General features: G+C 47.8%; 1 protein-coding gene across 2 annotated transcripts in view; it reads left to right on the top strand.

The window, feature by feature from the left end:
* Positions 1–18,428, top strand: part of CTBP2 (C-terminal binding protein 2) — a 131,991-nt gene that overhangs the window by 75,267 nt on the left and 38,296 nt on the right. The window contains exon 2 of one of the 2 annotated variants that reach the window (XM_062001882.1): positions 368–529. In XM_062001882.1, coding sequence (XP_061857866.1) covers positions 472–529 — 58 coding nt within the window. In that variant the 5' untranslated portion in view covers positions 368–471. Of the gene's footprint in view, positions 1–367; positions 530–16,598; positions 18,295–18,428 lie in introns of those variants that run through there. The other variant, XM_062001881.1, reaches the window with a different exon arrangement.

Raw genomic sequence — 18,428 nt, 5'->3', positions numbered from 1 at the left:
GTGAAAGTACTGGCAGAGCAAAAGCTACCTTCCCCTCTTTTATATACTCTCTAATAATCTTGCAGCGTCTGTGAGCCTACAAAATAGCTTAATGGATTTTATCTGCTAGGAATAGATTTTTAAGACAGAAATAAAACGGGGAAGGCCGCACAGCACTGTGGCAGTTCTCATGTACTGAGCTGCTTTTCTTCCTCAGCACTGGGAACTTAATGGGGCTATAAGTTTGATTTGCAGTGTAAGGTGTGCGGCCGGGGGGACGCTGGGGTTGGAAGCAGCTGTCCTTCCCCAAACCCGCTGTGCTCTTGGGGCCGGGCAGGTCTCGCCTGGTGCGCTGGAAATGCCACTGAATGCCTCCATCTCTCTGCAGGGTTGACGCTGGCGGTATGCACGCCGATTCCTGGGGGTTCTCCTGACTTCCCGGGGCACTGCTTTGCTTTTTGAATCAGAGAGTTGCAAAAATAACCCTCAAGGATGGCACTTGTGGATAAACACAAAGTCAAGCGGCAGCGACTGGACAGAATTTGTGAAGGTAAGAGGACGCTCAAGTTTTTCTGTAACAGCTCGCACGTGGGTTTAAGGTAGAATGTCTCCTTTTCCCTTGATTTTCACAGCACTTAGACACAAAGAGATCCAGATCCAGGCCTGTCCTCTGTGTTGGCTCAAAGTACAGTCATATTGATGTTGACCCAGTGGGAGGGGATGTGCAGGTTACTCGTTTGGAAGTCATGTGTAGTCCTGTGAATGGGATTTTTGTTTAATTATCCTTTTATCCTAATTCCTGCTGAAATGATCTAGTCAGTCACAGTTTGGAGCATAGCTGAAGTTTATGCTGCCTTGGGAAAAGGGTTGTGCTCCATCCAGTGTGCTGCCTTCTGGAGATCTCCTTGGCACGAGGACACAGAAGCTGATGCTGCAACTCTTCCCTCCCTTCCTGCTCTGAGCAGTGCCACTTCCAGTGTCCAAGACTTTGGACTTGAGCCCCTGCCACTGCTCCCCTGGGCTGGCTACAGGGCTAGGGGAGTACTTTTGGGTAAAAGTTAGCATCCTTCACTTTCATGCAGCTCTCCCATCCTTCCCCAGATCAGGCTTTGGCCTGCTTCTCAGGGAACGACAGAGATTTGGCTGTTTCAGAGTTGCTTCTTCACTCAGAGGATGTGAAAGTAGACACTCTCCAATAATATTGACTGTCATGCTGTGGAAGTTGTTGGAGTATTTCTTGTGGCTTTGGGAGAATGCTTAGAACAGCTTGTCTTTCCTTGCTGCGTGGCAATAAGGCAGATGGGCTGAAAATCATCCTTTATTAAGAGTATGTTTCAGTGTTGCAGCAGAGGTGACTTTTTTCCCCAAGAGAAGAATTCTGTAGGTAGTGTTTTCTGTTGCAGCTCAGTGTAAGTTGCTTATGACAGGGGTTGAGTGATGGCAACCAACCTCACCCTTTCTTTCTGACTCCAGTAATTCTTTTATGCAAACTGACACTCGTGAATGTTCCACCATCACCAGCAAGGGCAGAACAGAGTGGTGTTTTAGGAAGGATGGTATCTCTTAAAGAGTGCCCATGTTCATCTGCTCTTAAGGAGGTGACTAGTGGCCTGCAGGGTATCAATTTGCAGTGTTACTTGAACACCAACGAGGTGAAGCAGGTTTTGCTTGTGGATGAAAGCACAAAGCTCACATGGGAGATGTGCTGCGTCTTTTGCAGCAAAGACTATGGGGCTTCGTGGAGTTTCTAGGGAATATAAAATGCTGGTCATTTTACAGGACAGGATGGGGTTTGCCTTGATTACATATTGAGCACATCAAAGTAAAACTCCCTTTGCTGTTGCTTGAAGCTTCACACGAGTTAATCTGCTCTAATAAATTTGCTCAGATAATTTTGGAGGGGGGAGGCAGAGCAGAGAAGGGTGAGAGTGAGGAGTATCCAGCCTACACTGCAGTGTGGACCTGCATATTTCTCCTCTTGAATGTCATAAACACTCAGGTATAGTATGCTATCTCATCTTCAAAATTTACTTTGAACTTGACTTAAAAGACTTGTATCAGCTGAGCCTGGATTTTCAAAAGCTGCCTTCTTGGTTTGATGTTTACTATCAGATCTAGTTGCTGAGTGTACAAGAAATTCAAAAGGATCATACGACAAACCTGCTAACGGAGCTTTAGGTGTGATTGAAGTTTAGATTGTTTTCCTCTGATATATGAGCTTTTTTCTTGGTCAAAAGAGATTATTTTCTAATCTGTAAATGTGCAGAAGACATAACTTTTTTAAGTATACTTTGTCATCTGCAACTGGTTTTGTGATGTGATTGAAATGGTGGGATTCACCGTTGTAGGACACTGTTGTGTTGTATTTGTAAGCAACAGATTACCACTGAGTGTAAGAAACATTGTAAAAATGACTTGGAAAAATGCAAAATGCTTGGGATTTGCTAAAACACTGGGCATGTAGGACAGCTGGATGCTATACTGGCACCTCTGATGGCTGGTTTTTATTATAGGCTCCTAATCTTGGATATAGCATTGAAGAGGGGCTGTTTGAACTGCTGTGAAAACACACTGTGAAAGAAAAATGAGCATTTATCTTGGGTTTGGTATACAGAATAATCAGTGAAAGATGGTGAGAAATTAGGCAACTACTTTAGCAGACTGAGGGGAGGAGTCTTCGCTAACAGAATGGTGTTCAGTGAGAAGCATCTCCATCAAGCTGAGTGCAACGTGGTCTGAAGAAGCTGCTTTGATTGAGTTCCTGATCTGTGGAAGCGCTTATGCAGCTTTTCTCTATAAACAGAGCTCTATTTTCCTGATGAAAACCTGAATGGTTTGGAGTACAGAGGTAGATTCCTGTGCTTTTGATGAAGTTGCATATACCAAACCATCCCTTTTACTATTCACAACACAAACCCATGGAGGCTCTGCTAGGTGGCAGGACTGGAGGTGAAGTATCCTCAGGCTAGACGTTCTAAGCACTGTCCCCACTGCCAAATGGTAATACCTAACACTTCAGGTCTTCATTGTGCTCTACCAAACTGCCACTGAAGAATTCTTTGTCTGGAGTTTACTGAAAACATAACTATTCACATGTTGAGGGGAAATAGCTTACAAACTGCCCTGGTATTAAAAGAGTATATTAAGAAACTGCAGCATTTGAATGACTCTGTTAAATGTGCATCTGGCTTGGAAAAGTGATCCAAGCCATACAAGGGGGTGGTGTCTTTGAAAATGCCAGTTCGTAGCCTTTATAGGCAAGTTTATGAGTCTTCCAGGAAAAGAAGCAGCTCAGTCTCATGGCATTACTCAGCTTGAGCAGTTCCTGTGTTGCTTCTCAATGTACAGTTACGACATCCTTGTATGACGGTGTTCCTTTTTGCTCTAAGCAGGCTTTTTGCACTGGGTAGCAGATTCTGCTCTCTAGAAACATATAGGTGGGATAAAGGTACAGACTTGAGGAGGTTAAGAGATTTTAGGGCAAGAGGCTGCAGTGAAGACACTTAGATCATCATGTTGGGAGTGAAGCAGGTTTGTGTTGCCTGTCTGAATGAAGTCAGAGTGAGCTCGCAGTGGTCTTGGCTTATACGTTTCTCTCTTTTCGGCTTGTCCCAGAGAGTTTGGGTGCCTGTTCTGCAGTTGGATCCATGTGAGTGGAAAGATGCACCCAGTGAATGACTGGGGATTTTGAAAACAGTATATGCAAAGTGATTGACGTGATTCCTGTTTGTGGAATTGTGTCCAATTATGTAGCGGGTCCAAATTCAGTTTAGAGGTGGAGCTGCTGGTGCTGCAGGGTTTAGCTAGACTTGCCCAGCACCCCTCAGTTCAGATCCTGTTCCCCTTAGCTTGTTGTTTTGCCACGTTTTAAATTTGTTTAATCTGAAATTTTCCATTCCATGATGAGTTTTTACCTCAGGGTAAATTACAGAGGAATAAAAGGAAAAGCTCCAGCAGAACTTGTGGAGGCGTGTGTGAGCTGGAGATGGAGAGGGATGTTGGATGTGCTGTGTGTGAAGCAGAGCAGAGCCACAGGCATGCAGCCCAGCAGCCGCTGTACCCCCTGCTCTGTTCCAGATAATGAGAGTCTAACTTTGCAGTGTAGTTGCTGTGGTGTCAGGATCGTGCCTGTTACTGTTCCCACATCTGAGGCAGTTTCAAATATTTAAAGAGCAGGTGTCAGGAGGATGGAGCCAGACTGTTCTCAATGTTGTCCAATGATAAGGCAATAGCTATAAGCTGCAATAAAAGAGGTTCCAAAGGAATACAAGGGAGAATTTCTTCCCTGTTGAGGTGAGGGAGCTCTGGAAGGGACTGCCTAGATGGGCTATGAAGTCTCCTCTGGAGACACTCCAAACCCACCTGGACAAGTTCCTGTGTGACCCACTCTAGGTGGTCCTGCTGTGGCAGGGGATTTAGATGGGATGAGCTTTCGAGGTCCCTTCCAGCCCTTGAGATTCTGTGATGCTGTGAGAGCAGTTGCTGCAGTTGCTGCAGCTGCAGGTTGTGTGGTGTGCTCTGTGACCCTGCCCTGGGCACAGGGGTGGTGGATGCACGGTGGGGAGCAGCAGAGCTGGGTGAAGATGGGCACAGAGTAAATTGGACAGAGCCCACCTGAGGAAGGTGTGAGCAGGAGCTCAGACAACTGGCTCTCAGGTGATATGAGAAATAAAAGGGTAACCTTCATGACCACCTTGATTTTAATTTGCTACGACGGTCTCCAATTCCACCATCCTACAGGTGTTATTTCCTACAAGTGTGTTATTTCTCCTTGTCTTGTAAGCCTGGTGGTTTCCTCTTGCTCTTCCTCAATGCTCCCAGCCTCCGCTGCCTCCCTCCATGCACCATGGAGTGAGTGAAACTCCAGGTTGAGGAGAAACCATGGCAGGCCCAACTAAGATAACAGAATGTAGCAGTAACAGGCACAAGCTGGAGCTCAAATATTGCACTGGAACATGAGGAGAAACGCCTTTGGTGTTGAGGCAAGGGAGCCCTGGCCCAGGCTGCCCAGGGAGGGTGTGGAGGCTCCTTCTCTGGAGGTTCCCAAACCCACCTGGACACGTTCCTGTGCCCCCTGAGTGAGGGAAACCTGCTTTAGCAGAAGGCTGGGCTGGATGAGCTCTGCAGGGCCCTTCCCAGCCCACTGTCCTGGGATTCTGTGGAGATGTGCAGTGTTGCTGACAGGCTGTTTTGCTGAGGGGAGGTGCAGGGGCAGGCTCGGCTGCAGCCGCAGCCGCTGTGTCTCTGCCCACGCAGTGCCCTGCTCATGGGGGCTTGTTGCACTCTGCGACTCTCACAGCAGCAGTAACCCTCAGGGCAAAAGCTCACCTGCCTTTCATTTAGGGAACAACAGGGAGAGATTAGCTATGTTTTTTTCTGTGCTATCTGTGGCAGAACAAGGTGTGCAGCGTTGCCTCCAAGAAAGCCCGAGTTCAGAAGGCGCTGGTGCTCCACAGCTCCCATGGGGCTCCGGTGCTTGCATAAGGAAATAATTTGAAGCATCACTTCTGCCCAGCCTGCTGCTTGCTCAGCTGTTCTTTATCCTGTGCTTCTGTGAATATGGTTAAAAAATATCAAATAATACCAGGAGCTGGACAGGGAGTGAGGAGCAGCTCTCTGCAGCTGCTGGCAGTGCCTTTGGGAACAGTCTGGCTGGGAAGCCAGGAGAAGGTGCCGTGGCAGCACATGCTGTCATTTCCTCGTGCAATTTAACAGGGACAAGGCAGTAAAAATGGTGGCACATCCAGGATCCAGGATGGCAGTGTCTTGTCTGTATATAAGAACAAGTTTCCCAACAGCAGGGAATTCCTCTCTGATGATCCCAAGTGCTCAGTACCATTGCAACTGTGCTGACCTGCTGCCTTCAACACCAGCACCGTGAAATATTAATGCCTGGCTTTATCAGTTAAAGTTTGCCCTGACATTCCTAAGTCAGTTGAGCTTTCAAGACAGACCCCAAAAGTGGCAGCCCTGAGATGAACAAGAAGCAAAGATAAAAAATCATTTCAAGGCCAAGCCATTTTCTGATAGAGATTTGCTTCAGGGTTTGTCATTATCCAGTGGGAAATAACGTCCCACACGTCAGTTTGGGCCACCAGAGCTGCCTATACTTTCCAGAGCAGCACAAGCATTTGCAGTGCCAAACAAGCCATTCATGTCCTTTGTTTTCTTTCAGGTCCTTTGGTAGGTCCAGTGGCAGATCAATACCTGCACTGTCACATAATACTTTTTAGTGATTATTGTAGGAGTCTCTTGAGTTTTGACTCACTGACTTAACATTCTGCTTGGCACCCTAGTGTCCTCTTTGGCTTCTCTGGTGCTACCCATACTTCATATTTTCTGTAGGAGTTCCTCAAGTATTTACCTTCCAGTCACTGGAGTGTCTATGTGTTGCCTTCACTCTGCACATACTCCCATTTATCAGTGGGAATGGGACACCATCGTGGCTACTGAAGGCTCTTGGGTACAGCTGAGTCCTTAGATGCAATAATTCATCTTAAAAACCTCAAATAAGCACCTTCCTGTTACACACTGGCCAGATGGGATAGTGTTTTTCTCTACGTTCTCATGTTTCCCCATTGATTTTGTGGCTGCTCAAAGGGGAAGGAGCAGGAGCACTTCAGTGACATACATGCATCTTTCAGGCTGAAGCAGGAAACTCAAGATGGACTAGGAAACGCCTTTGTTCCTGCAGCAGCCAGTTTGGTTGCCTGTGCATTATTTGCTTGCAGTGGTGTCTGCTGTTTGCTGGATTTTGACCATTCCCTCACTAAGGAAAGTGTCTGCTCTCAAGAGTTCACCTCATGGTTAATACAAAGAACATATGATCTGAAAAGGAGGGAATTTGCAGAAGGAAAAGGTGGTTTCACCATCAACAAAGTTACCTCAGCTGCAACTGCATGAGGCTGGTTAAATCATTTCCAGGGGGGCAGAAAGTCTGTATTTTGCATTTCCACCTATGATGGAAGCCAATGCAAACCATAGCCAGTCATATTAAAATAAATACACTCTCTGATGCTAGGTGTTCTGATAAATACAAACCTGATGCTTCTTACCTGCTGCTTATTTCAGCTTCTCATCCATAAAAGTAGCTTTAATATTCACCCTGTCAATTATTGCTTGTGATGCACTTTCTTATTGTTAAAAAAAAAGCCAAGTCTCCATAAAAGTGCCCCAGGAGAATTGTAATGGTTCTGGCTTTTCAGCAGTCTTTGAACACTGTGTCCTTGAGGTCTGGGCTCACACACCACTAACAGCAGAATACAGAACAGGTTCTCATTCAACAACTGCAGTTCCGCAGAGGAACCTTGCTCATGGAGGCAGATGGGAAACACTACAAGGCAATCAAAATGAACAACCTAAATTCTGGTGTCCTCTCGTTTTCCAGGCCTTAGTGTTTTGTTAACATGGCATTTTATAGGAAATAATCAGTTGTAAGACATGGCAGTATGTGTAACGCCAGGAAATTGTTTCCATGCTCAGCATCTCTCTCTCAGGCTATTGTATGTCTGAGGGTCTCAGGAGTGGCTGGGCAACTCTGGAGAGTGGCTGCCCCCAATCCTTGCTCCTTTGTGTAATGTAAAAGTGGGCAAAATGAGGATGTTGGATGTTTGGGTGGAGGAATTTTCCTCCTCTTGCAAATTTAAATGCCAAGTAGCATCTGATAATGCTTATTTTTACTGCTTAGAAATAGAATCTTCTTATCTCAGGAAATTCTTATCACCACTAGTCATTTGATGAGAAACAATGAGTTAAAGATGATATCAAGTGTGGAAGAAACTGCTTGTCCTCAGTAAAAGTGACTTATTTAGAATAAATATAGACCTTTTTTTTCCTAATGGATTTGAGTTTCTTTGTTCCATGAGTATAAAATGCACTACAAGGATTTTGCCCCCACAATAGAGCTTTTTATACTTTATAAGTTTCCATCTCAAAGCACATAAACTATCAGGCTTTCAAGGAAGGGTTGCTTACCACATTTTGCCTAGAGAAAAGGCAGAGGTAGCTTGTCAGATCCTGTGGCATCTCACTCTGTGCTGATTTATGCTAACTGAAGATCTGTCTGGATGCTCCTGGTATTTTCCCCTTCTGAGAGTCCAGATGAAGTTCTTTGGCCTTTATGGAGGTTGTTAAAAAAGCAGTTAAAATTCATCTGAAAGCTGGGCTGCACCTCATTTTGCCAGTGTGGGCAATGAGAAGGAGGCCCCTTAGGGGCAGTGTTCTTTACTGGCTGTTTGCTGACAGAGGCATGGCAGGTTTGGGAATTGTTTGTCATTCATAGGTTTTGTTACAATTTTAAGGTGTTTTAAAAAAAACTGGACAGAATGCTATGAATGAGGGAAGTTCAAGCAGCCTCAGTGGCTTCACACACGTTATTCAAGCTTATTGACCAGATTCCACGATTTTGAGCCCTGTAGCCATGCTGAATCAAGAACTCCCTCCATTTGCAAGGGGCTGTTTCTGCTTTGTGATGAGGTGTGATGTTGTCCTTACAGCGTGGAGGCATAGGCTGCTCAAATAATCTTCCAGTTCTGGGTTGATCTTTTTTTTTCCCTATCCAGTCACTCCTGTCTCCTGTGACGTGCCATAGGGGGAGAGGCATGACAAGATGTAGGACTTGTGCCAGATATGAAGCCGGCCTGACAGAATCCCCCAGGCACCCGGGAAAGAGTAAGACACATTTAGATAAGGTTACAGACAAAAATGTCATTAATTTGATATGCAGCTCAAGCTATTGCAAGAAGGAGAGCTGCCTTTTCCCTGAGACTCCAGTGCTATGTGTGCAGAAACAGGGAAAAACGCTCACGTCCTTGTGTTTAAGTGCACATTTATGGCAGTGCAATACATGTCTAACTCTTAATTCTGCCTTGTATTTTTCCATTTTCCCCACCCTTAAGACAGAGTTGCATGGAACAAGCTTTACAACTTCATGTCCTTAATTAAGAAACAATTACAGCTGAGGACTTCAATGCCACCAACTTCATTTCCATCCTTACCCCATTTCCCATTTAAATGGACTGGTTTAGGGATTAACATGTTGTCATCATATCTGGGGGTTTTTTTTCTCCTTACTCTAAATCCTCCCCCGTGTTTAAAGATTACTCAAAAAAATGATGATATGCTCAGAATATGCACCGAGGAGCCAGGGGAAGAAGTTGTTGGTTGGAGTGGTGGCCCCGGGGCAGCCTTCTCGCCTGTTCCCAAGCTCCAGAGTTTGGAAGCGCTGCAGAAGCTGCCTCCAGCACCCAGGGGGTGGAAGTTGGCTGCTTTACCTCTTCCAGATCTATGATGGGAAATGATCAGTCCTTGGGGACAGATGAGAACAGGATGGATTTTCCTTCAAAATACGAGAAAAAAACCCTCATCTCTAACTCCTGAGTTAGAGTCTCTCAAAGACTGATGCTGTTTAGATCTGGGCCAGACTTTTAGGTTCGATTCTGATTCTCCTGGATGTTTACTAGTAAATATTTTGACAAGAATAAGACATCTGGCTATGCTAAAATAAAGCTGCAGGGAAACACATTACACAACTTTTCTATTTTTTGGTATCCACAAGCAGATGTAACTGATCCAAGTGCCAAAACAGTGAAGGTTTTCATTATGTCTTTTATATCATAGAGCTTTCTTCAAAAAGCAAGTTTTCTAGAGTGGGTTGTGCACTTTTGTTGCCTTGAAGTTAAACAGCATTGATCATTTCTTACTGACACTTTTATGCAGCCCATTAGCTTAACACTATTAATTTGTTTTGTCTTTTGTTTTAAGATTGTCTTTTTAGTTTGTGTAAGAAAAAAACCCCACTCTCTGCTGCCATCTAGCTCCTCAAAACTTACTAAGAAACAGCTTCAGTTCACAAAAGGGTCTGTAGCTATAGACTGACATCCATTTTTGAGAGAAAACAGTGTTGCTGAACGTGGATAATAAGAGGTATTTGATTGAATCAACAAAGGAAGCTTAGCAAGGGGCACAGGGCTGGAAGCTTCAGCTTCGGGGTCATCCCCACCGGGGAGCAGCCGTCCCCGTGGGTAGTGAGGGACCACAGTAAGACACACCTGCAGATGTGCTCCCTCCACATTTGAGACTTTGATTGTTGCAGTATGATAATACAGAATGACAACCTTTCAAAAAAGCAACACGTGTTTTTTAGCTAAGCATTACTTCCTCTCTGGTTTGGGGTTTCGGGTTTGTCTGCATTGGGTCTGCAAAGGATGTCCATGTTTAAAGCTCTTGGCATCACCCAGGGAAACCAGACAGAGACACCCTGAACACCCAGCCTGTTTATCTCCTCGGGACCATGTTACAACCTAGTACTAAATTATTTTTAATGCAAAGCCCAGACATAGATGTCAGGGTTCAGAACTGCAGTGTATGTTCATGTAACGGTGGATTTCTCTGCTGCTTTCTGGGACAGACGTCTCTCCCGTGCTTTTCATTACATGTGATATTTAAATCTTGATCCTGAATTCTTATTAAAATGATGAGGTTTGACCTCAAAGACTAATACCCAGTTTTGGAGACAAGGTGCTTGATGTGATTTCTAGAGGATTATTTCTAAGAGCATTCATAGATTAGATCTTTGCGAATAGTCAGGGGATGTGCCCAGGGAACCCTTCCTGCTGGTGTTCAGACTGACGCTCAGCATCCGGAATGATTTATGTTTTGTGGCCCTTGAGATGGTGCAGTTTTGTGCTGTAGGGATCCATCTGATGTTTTTATTATCCCTTTGTTGATGCAGGAATGTAACAGTGCTGTTTCTGCTAACTTTTATTGGAGTCTCCCCACACTTGAAGGCAAAATTGTTTCTGATTGAAGGTGCAAGAGCTGAGCTGCTTGTTTGCCACTGTGAGGATGTTTTCGGTGATTGCAAGCTTCCTGCATTTGTTACCTGCAATTCCATATTCATCCTAGACAGCAAATCACCAGGCCTTTGCCAGGGGGCAGGAAAACCTGAGGTGACAAGTCACCATGTGGTTCTGTACACAGCCCTACACTGTGATAAACACAAGGTAATTAAAGGTGGGATACCCTTGAGTGAAAGACAGGTGAGATGCCTCCAGCCAGAGAGTTGTTGGGATGTGGCAGTGCTTTGAGGCACAGCGCTGGCTGTCCAGGGAGGGTGAGAAGGAGCCATCCTCCTGCACCAAACTGCTTCTGAGCAGCGATGGGCACAGAAAAGCAGGAGAGGAGAGAAGCGAGTGCTCAGGGATGCAGTGATGGAGTAAAATGTCGCTGTGGTTTCATTATGTGAAACCCCATGTACCTTCTCAGCACAGTGCCAGCTGGTGTAAGTGGAAGAGGCGTCACATCCCCTCTCGTCACATTGACTGTGGGATTTGAGGGGATCCTTGGGGAATTACTCAGAATGGCACTGCAGTACTGGCTCATCAGTTCTGAGAGGAAGTGCCTGCTTTATTTGGCATGGGAGGTAAGCTGCTTTGCTGTGCCTCCACAGTTACTGAGGTACAACATTGACCTTTGCTTGTCCATGTGCATTTGTATGCCCATTTGTACGTTCCCAGTGGGAAAGGGAGTGGAACCCAGTTACATCTTCCAGTTTGTGTGTAACGTTTAGGAGACACGTGTGCTCATGCATCCCTGTAATTTGTCATGCACGTGGGCCAACAGTTAGAGCATACTTCTGTCCTAGGTTTGGGGGGGGAGTTACAAATGCACACAAGCTTTCTGTTTTGGCTTTAAAGTCATCAAAATGCAGAGTTACGTGAAGCAATGAGTGTTGAGAAATCGGCTGGTCTTAAGAGCGTTTTGTTGTCACACACCAAGTTGGTATTTGAGAGTGTTTTGTTGAAGTTACAAAGCATCCATGCTTTTGGTTTGGAAATTGGTAAAAGCATGTGGCATGGCTTCAAGCGCTGAGTGCTTTCAGATGCTGTTCTGTTCCTTTGATTATTGAAAATGATTCCAGCACAATCCTGCTAATTTTCTCTTTGTACTCCTCTAATTTCAGGAGACTGTTAGAAAGTCCATCTAGGCAGAGTGCTTATTGCCACTGTGAGAGAGATTTGCAGAGCCAAATTCTAGCAAATGCTGTAATTTCCAAGGATTTGGAACATATTCTTCCTGCTTTTCGTCTCCCAGTGTTTTTTCTTTCATTTCTGTGGGTGCATGTGTGCGTTATTCACGCTGCATAGTCTTCCTTTTCCCCTCCATACCATCCATGTGTACCACAGTGTCGTTCAACACCAGCTTATTTCTGCTCCCCCGGCATCCTGCCAGCTGAACGTGGGAGGGATGACGTTCACAAAAGGCTTCCTGAGCTTGGGGGTCATTAGGCACGGTCACAAGCAGTCCATGAAAGCCCAGGCAGTGAGGGCAGAAGCATTTATCCTACCAGTAGCGTTGTACCTTGTCACCTGAAAGCGTATGACAAACACTGATTAATCCTAGCACCATCTGAATGTGATGGGTGTACATTATGATATCCCTCCTGATGGAAGGGGAGCCTGTGAGTAAGAAATGAAGCAATTGCCTTGCTGACAGCAGCAGAGCGGGGGATAGAGGCTGGGTGTCTTCATACCTGCTCTCTCCTGTAACACGAGGTGTATTTGGTCTCTAGAGGACTTTTCATTATCCAGGGGTAGGATTCCTTTGCCTTTAAAAGAGAAGTAGCCTTTCCAGTAGTGATGCATCGTCAGGGTTTTTGCCAGAAGTTGCATTTGGCCTCTTCAGTGCCTCCCAGAAGGAAACAATTTGGGAGAAAACATCAACACTTTGCTACGTTAAAGATCGTTTTTTTTCCAATTAAAACAAGATTTAAACTTGTAATTGAAAAGTATTTTAAACTAATCAAAAGCAAAACTAAACCCAGTCTGCACTGTTTTCTTACACAGATTAATTCTTCCAACAACTCGCTTTCAACATTTGCAACAAAATGGTTTAAATCAATGTGAATGAAATTTCACGTCCAACCTCTCCTGAGTCAGCGCTACACACACACCAAAAAACGTTGTTTACACAGTTGTGTTGCAGATTCAGTGTCCTGGTTTCTTACCGTGGGTTTTATGTGTGAAACAGACGCCCCTCATGGGAACAAAACGTCACTTTCTAGCACAGTTACTTGTTTCGTATCCACTATGAGTTCTTTCCAGAAGCAGATTTCATGCCATCCATTTCTGAAAGTGGTGTTCAGACCAAGGCCCACCTTTCTTCTGCTCTGTCGCTGATTTTCTTTCAGAGCAGACTTCCCCTGTCCTCATTGCATCATGGCCAAACTGTCCATGTATCAGATGAATACTCAACTGAAACTCAGGGGATTAAGTCAAAACTGTGCATCTTTCACGTGACCTGCAGTACCAGAGCATTTAATCTCTGCATCAGTTTGTTGGGGTTTTTTCTTTTGTGTGGGGATTTTCCCCACAAAATACCTCTAGAATTAAAAGATAGAGGATGAATTTTCCACGGGTCCCACGGTCCTTCGCCTCCCACCCTCATGTGGGTGCCGGTGCCTCCTCCATTGCTGAGAAGGGCAGATGAGGTTGGCGTTGTTGGGTTGTGCCTCCATATCCTCTCACGGCCATTGCTGCCTGTGTCTGGATTCAGAAATAGCTCCAGAGATACAGGAATTTGCATGGACACTGCTTTTAACAGTGCCAAAAAAAGAAAAGACCCTTACTGCCCATGCATAAATATTTCATTCTGATCATTTCTTATTCATTTCTTGATTCACTGGGGGTGTAACATTTCCTTTGCTGCCGCGGTGGCACGGGAGGCTGCTGGCTCCATGGCTCCTGGGCACATCTTCACCAGCTGCAGGGCAGCCGCCGGCTCTCGGTCTGTGAGCAGGGAGGCCGGCAGAGCCTTGCAAAGAGGCTGCAGGGAGGTGGACAAGCCCTACCGCCCCTGGCCGTGCAAGTGTTTGCTTAGCTTGAGGCACAGCAATAGTTAATTTGTTCCATTGAGGTCACTTGGGATGGGATAAGCCATCCATATGCATGAGCCTTCCCAGCCACAGGGCTGAAGGTAAAGTTTCCTGCCCTCTGCAAAGAGCTTGTGAGAAGAGCCCATGCTCCTGCCACAGGTTGTGCCCATGCCAGGGCGGGCTGGCACGATGGCACATGGGTGGGTTTGGGAGCCCAAGCGTGCCACTGCTCCCACGTTTGGGCTGAGGGGAGCGTGGAGGTGGGTCCTCTGGTCCTGCCATCACCCATGTGTGCGCCGGAGCCGGGCAGGGCATGGCCATTGAGTGCACGTCTGTTGGGTTGGGAGAGACCTCTTCTGTGTGTCCGAAATGCTTATGACCCAAGGGCTTATTAAAGCTTTTGGGTTTTCTCAGAGGTAGTAAATGCTCAAAGCTCCCTTCTGATTTCCCTTGCAGTCGTTCAAGATCGGCATTGTTGACATTCAGTTTTTCTATTGCACGGCTTTTTCCATTGTCAACCAGGGCTTAAAGTGGTGGCTGTGCTCATTAGTGATCTCTCTGAGGACAGTGGTGGAAGATGCCCTTGATCTATAGACCAGGATTTTATTCTTTTGCCATATACATTTTTGGTAGCTTTCTTCTTCTGCTTCAGGACAAACGAAATGGCGCAGATCTCACTGTACCCAGTTGGGAATACGTTTCATTCTTTAGCAAAATGTTGTTGTAATAAAATGGTTTTGTTTGTTAAAATGCTCTCTGCTTTATTTATAAGCCACAAATGTGTCTTCCCGTTTTGACTCTCACAAAAGAAGATATTTTCCAATGTGCCTTAAGTTAATTCAATATGATGCCAATCAGATAGTCTCTGAGAATTGCATAAATAATCTTCTGGGGCCCATGGTTTGCATGTCTGTGTAATATCCAACATAATTTTAAAGACTGTGGTTCTTGAGGAGGGAGTCGGAGGAGAGAATGTTTAAAGAGGATTTATAATATTTACTGCAATAAAGAAATTTAGGGATTACTCAAAGATCCTGTCAGTATTTGGGTCAGAAATATAGCCCAGAGGTATTAGGATGATAGGCAAGTATAAGCATTAGACTGAATTAGTGATTTAGCTATCATAATAGCACAATAGTCTATCATGTGATGGCTAGTGCACTAAACATTTGCTGTGGATTAGTCAGGACAAACGCTCACGCTGCCTTGCAAACGGAACAGGGAAGGTGACTGTTAACTCCTTGTGCAGGGTCTGTCCTGGAAGGGGCGTGTTGGAGATGAGGAAACTTGTGATCGTAGCTAAGAAAGCCCAAATCATTTCCATCAGATGTTTCTGAATTAGAAAAGGAAGATGTTGCTGCACTGGCAGCGGTCAGTAAAATAGGTAACGGCTGAGCTTCTTTATTTGGGCATGAGCGATGTGTGATAACTTAGATACGTGTTTTGGGGAGCCATTTTAATATCTCCTCTGAAAACAGCGGCTGTAGGTGGAAATTGTTACATTCCCAAATAACCATTTTCTGTGGTGTGATTCCATCTAAATCCTTTTGCCTACTCTAAGTGTAAAAATAGCTTAATCCGGATGAATATTGAAACACTGAGTTTTGTCTGATTTTCCTGAGCGTTTTCCCATCTCATAAACGTGTAGTTATTTCCAAAGGAAGCCTTGGATAACAGGCAAAAGTCTACTCTTCCTTTTTGCTTTGTAAGACCAGACTTTAGATCCTTTGATCCTCCCCTCCTTTGCCGTGACCTCTGCTAGGGTCTTAAAATTATACATTCCAGATTACACCTCCACAATTTTGTGTCCCGGGCTGATGAAAGGATTTGAGTATTATGATAATAATGTCAAGAATCCTTTAGGAGCCTCGTTAGTGCAGCTAATTTGAAACTGCAACAAAAAAAAAAGTGATTTCCAAAGCAAATCACAATATTCATAAAGTCTTAGACAGATACCTAACTAATTTCTAAGCGCTCTTGTGTTCATGAGCATCTTGCATCGGTCTTTTCTGAGGCTTGCCTGCTTGCTCCCGTTTAATTTGTCCTTAGCTGTGCGCAGTGGATTAGCATTTCATCAGGGTGGATTAAGATTGAGCTGACACCGAAGCTTGCTTTTTTATTTTCACATGCGCGTGCGTGGGGCCGAGCGGATGCAGGAGCGTGTCGTTATCTCCCTGACGGGTGCTGGTGGGTGCTGCTGCGGACGGGGGCCCTGAGCTGGCCAGGAAAGGAGACAACTGAAACGGATGAAATGCATGTGAAACAAAAAATAAAGCCATTCCCCGAGGAGAAATTGCATTGAGGTTGCTGGCTGGGTCGGTGCGGGAGATTTCATCGGGCTAAAATGATGTCACATGGAGCGAGGGCTTTAGCGGTTTTATTTAGCTCCTAATCCCCACACACTACTCGGCCAGTTGTCCATGTGCGCGCCGTCCCCAGCGGCAGAGGATAAAGCATCAGGGCTGAGCGCGGCTGCCCTCCTCCTCCGCGGCTGCACGGCCCACGAAGGGTCTCTCCCCCTGCCGACCCAGAGCGAGAGCAGCTGCTGCATGCTTTGCCTACTAAGGTTTCAAAGAATTAATAATTCAGGCAACACTTTGAAAGGCAAAACCGCCGGCCGGTGGTTTCTGAAGTCCCGGGAGGGCTCAGGCGGAGCGCGGTCTGGTTTTGATGCGCGCCGGAGAAGCGCTGGGAAGGAAGGCACCTCCTCTTCTCCGTTTCGGCGGGAGCAAGCAGCCTCGTGGCGATGCCCATCCCCAGCAAACACCCCAACATCGGCCGCTCGCAGAGCTGGGACGCTGCCGGATGGTACGAAGGGAACTGGGAGAGCGAGAACGCCTTCGAGTACCAAAGGCCGCCGGGCCGCAGGAGCTCCCTGACCTATGGCGGTGAGGGCGGCTGGTATGAGCCTCTGCGAGTGAACGATATCATCTTGCAGGGCGGCGCGGAGCTGAAGCAAGAGGCGTACCCGTACCAGGATGCCGCCTTCGCCCCGGGGCCCCTCAGGAAGGGCTCCGTCCCTGACTTCACCTACTGTGACCGGCAGGCTGTCATGGCGGGCCGCGGCTCCCTGCCGCCTCAGGATTACTACAGCGACCCGTCGCTGGCAGCAAGATCGCCCAAGGACCCTCGCTACTACCGCGACCACGCCATGAGCAGGCCATTGGTGAACTATGGGGCGCCTGGCAGCCGGCTGTCCTGGGACCAGGCTCCGGGGCGCCCGCCTGCCCCGCCAGATGCCACTCGCCTCTACAGGGACCCCAAGCTGGCCCTGGACGGGCAGCGGCTGCGTGGCAGAGATGTCTCCCCCGCACGGTATGGCACGGAGCCCCCTGGCCCACGGTACGCAGCGGAGCCCCCTGCCTTCCCCAGCAGGCAGGCCTACGGCGACGGGGCGGAGCGGCCCCCCGAGCCCGCGGGGACCAGGCAGGCAGCCCCCACCTGCCTCGTGGTCGACCCCACCGGCAGCAGCGGCAGCAGCTACGGGCCAGGCCGGGAGAGCGCTGGTGCTAAGGGCCCCTACGACGGCTACGAGGCGGCCGTGGTAAGCTCTTCCCACCCGCCAGTGCCCCCCACCTTCCCAGGGCCGGAGGGGAAGAGGAGCTTTGACCCCGAATTCGTGGCGCTGCTGCGCGCGGAAGGCGTCTCGGAGAGCACCTTCGCCGCCCTGCTGCAGCAGGGCTTCGACTCCCCAAACCTGCTGGCCATGATGGAGGAGAACGACATCAAGTCCGTGGCTCCAAACCTGGGGCAGGCCCGCGTGCTGTCCCGCATCGCCCACAACTACAAGGCAGAAATGCAGCTGCAGAGGCAGGAGCGCAGGAGCGGGGCGCTGCGCCCCAGGACCCGCTCCAACAGCTTCAGCCACCGCAGCGAGCTTCCAGGTGACTACGGGGTACCCCTGGGCGCGGGGCCCACCGCAGACGGCCTTCCCGCCCCACAACCCCCGCCTCCGCTGCAGCCCGTCTCCCCCAGAGCCGGAGAGATGCACCGCCGGCCGTCCAGCGCCCCGACCCAGCACCTGCTGGAGACCACCGCCTACCCTGCCTCGGCGGGGGCTCCTCCGGGGCCGCACTTCCTCCCCGGCTCTGGATACAACACCCCCCTGCCTTGCAACACGCATCCGCGCCCAGCCTCCGCCTACTCTGCTCCCGCCGGCATGCCCGTGACCGCGGCCAACCCGCACGCCAGCCCCAAAACGGCCTACCCCACCACCTACACTGTCCCCATGGAGCTGATGAAGAGGGAGCGGACGGCGGCAGCGTCGCCGGCTCCCAGCCCGCATGGCAGCCCGCAGCTCCTGCGCCGGCCGGCAGCGCCGGGGGACGGCAGCCTGGCACCCACCGGATCCACGTTCCCCGCGCAGCTCTCCCCGTACCCGAAGCTCAGCAGGCGCACAGGGCCCCCCGTCATCGTCTCCACCATGGCATCACCTGAACCAAGTAATTTCTGGCAGCTCTTAGCTCATAGTGTAGTTTAGAACTGACTTGTTGCTGCTTACTGTACCCTCTCTCCTCAAAAAAACACCCTTGTCAAATATTTTGCTTAAATATTAGATACTTTCTTATGTAGAAAA

The sequence above is a fragment of the Colius striatus genome, chromosome 8 (genome assembly GCF_028858725.1).
Source record: "Colius striatus isolate bColStr4 chromosome 8, bColStr4.1.hap1, whole genome shotgun sequence".
In the NCBI taxonomy this organism is placed as follows: domain Eukaryota; kingdom Metazoa; phylum Chordata; class Aves; order Coliiformes; family Coliidae; genus Colius; species Colius striatus.
Note: the sequence above shows the minus strand (reverse complement) of the source record. Positions and strands in the feature narration are given on the sequence as shown.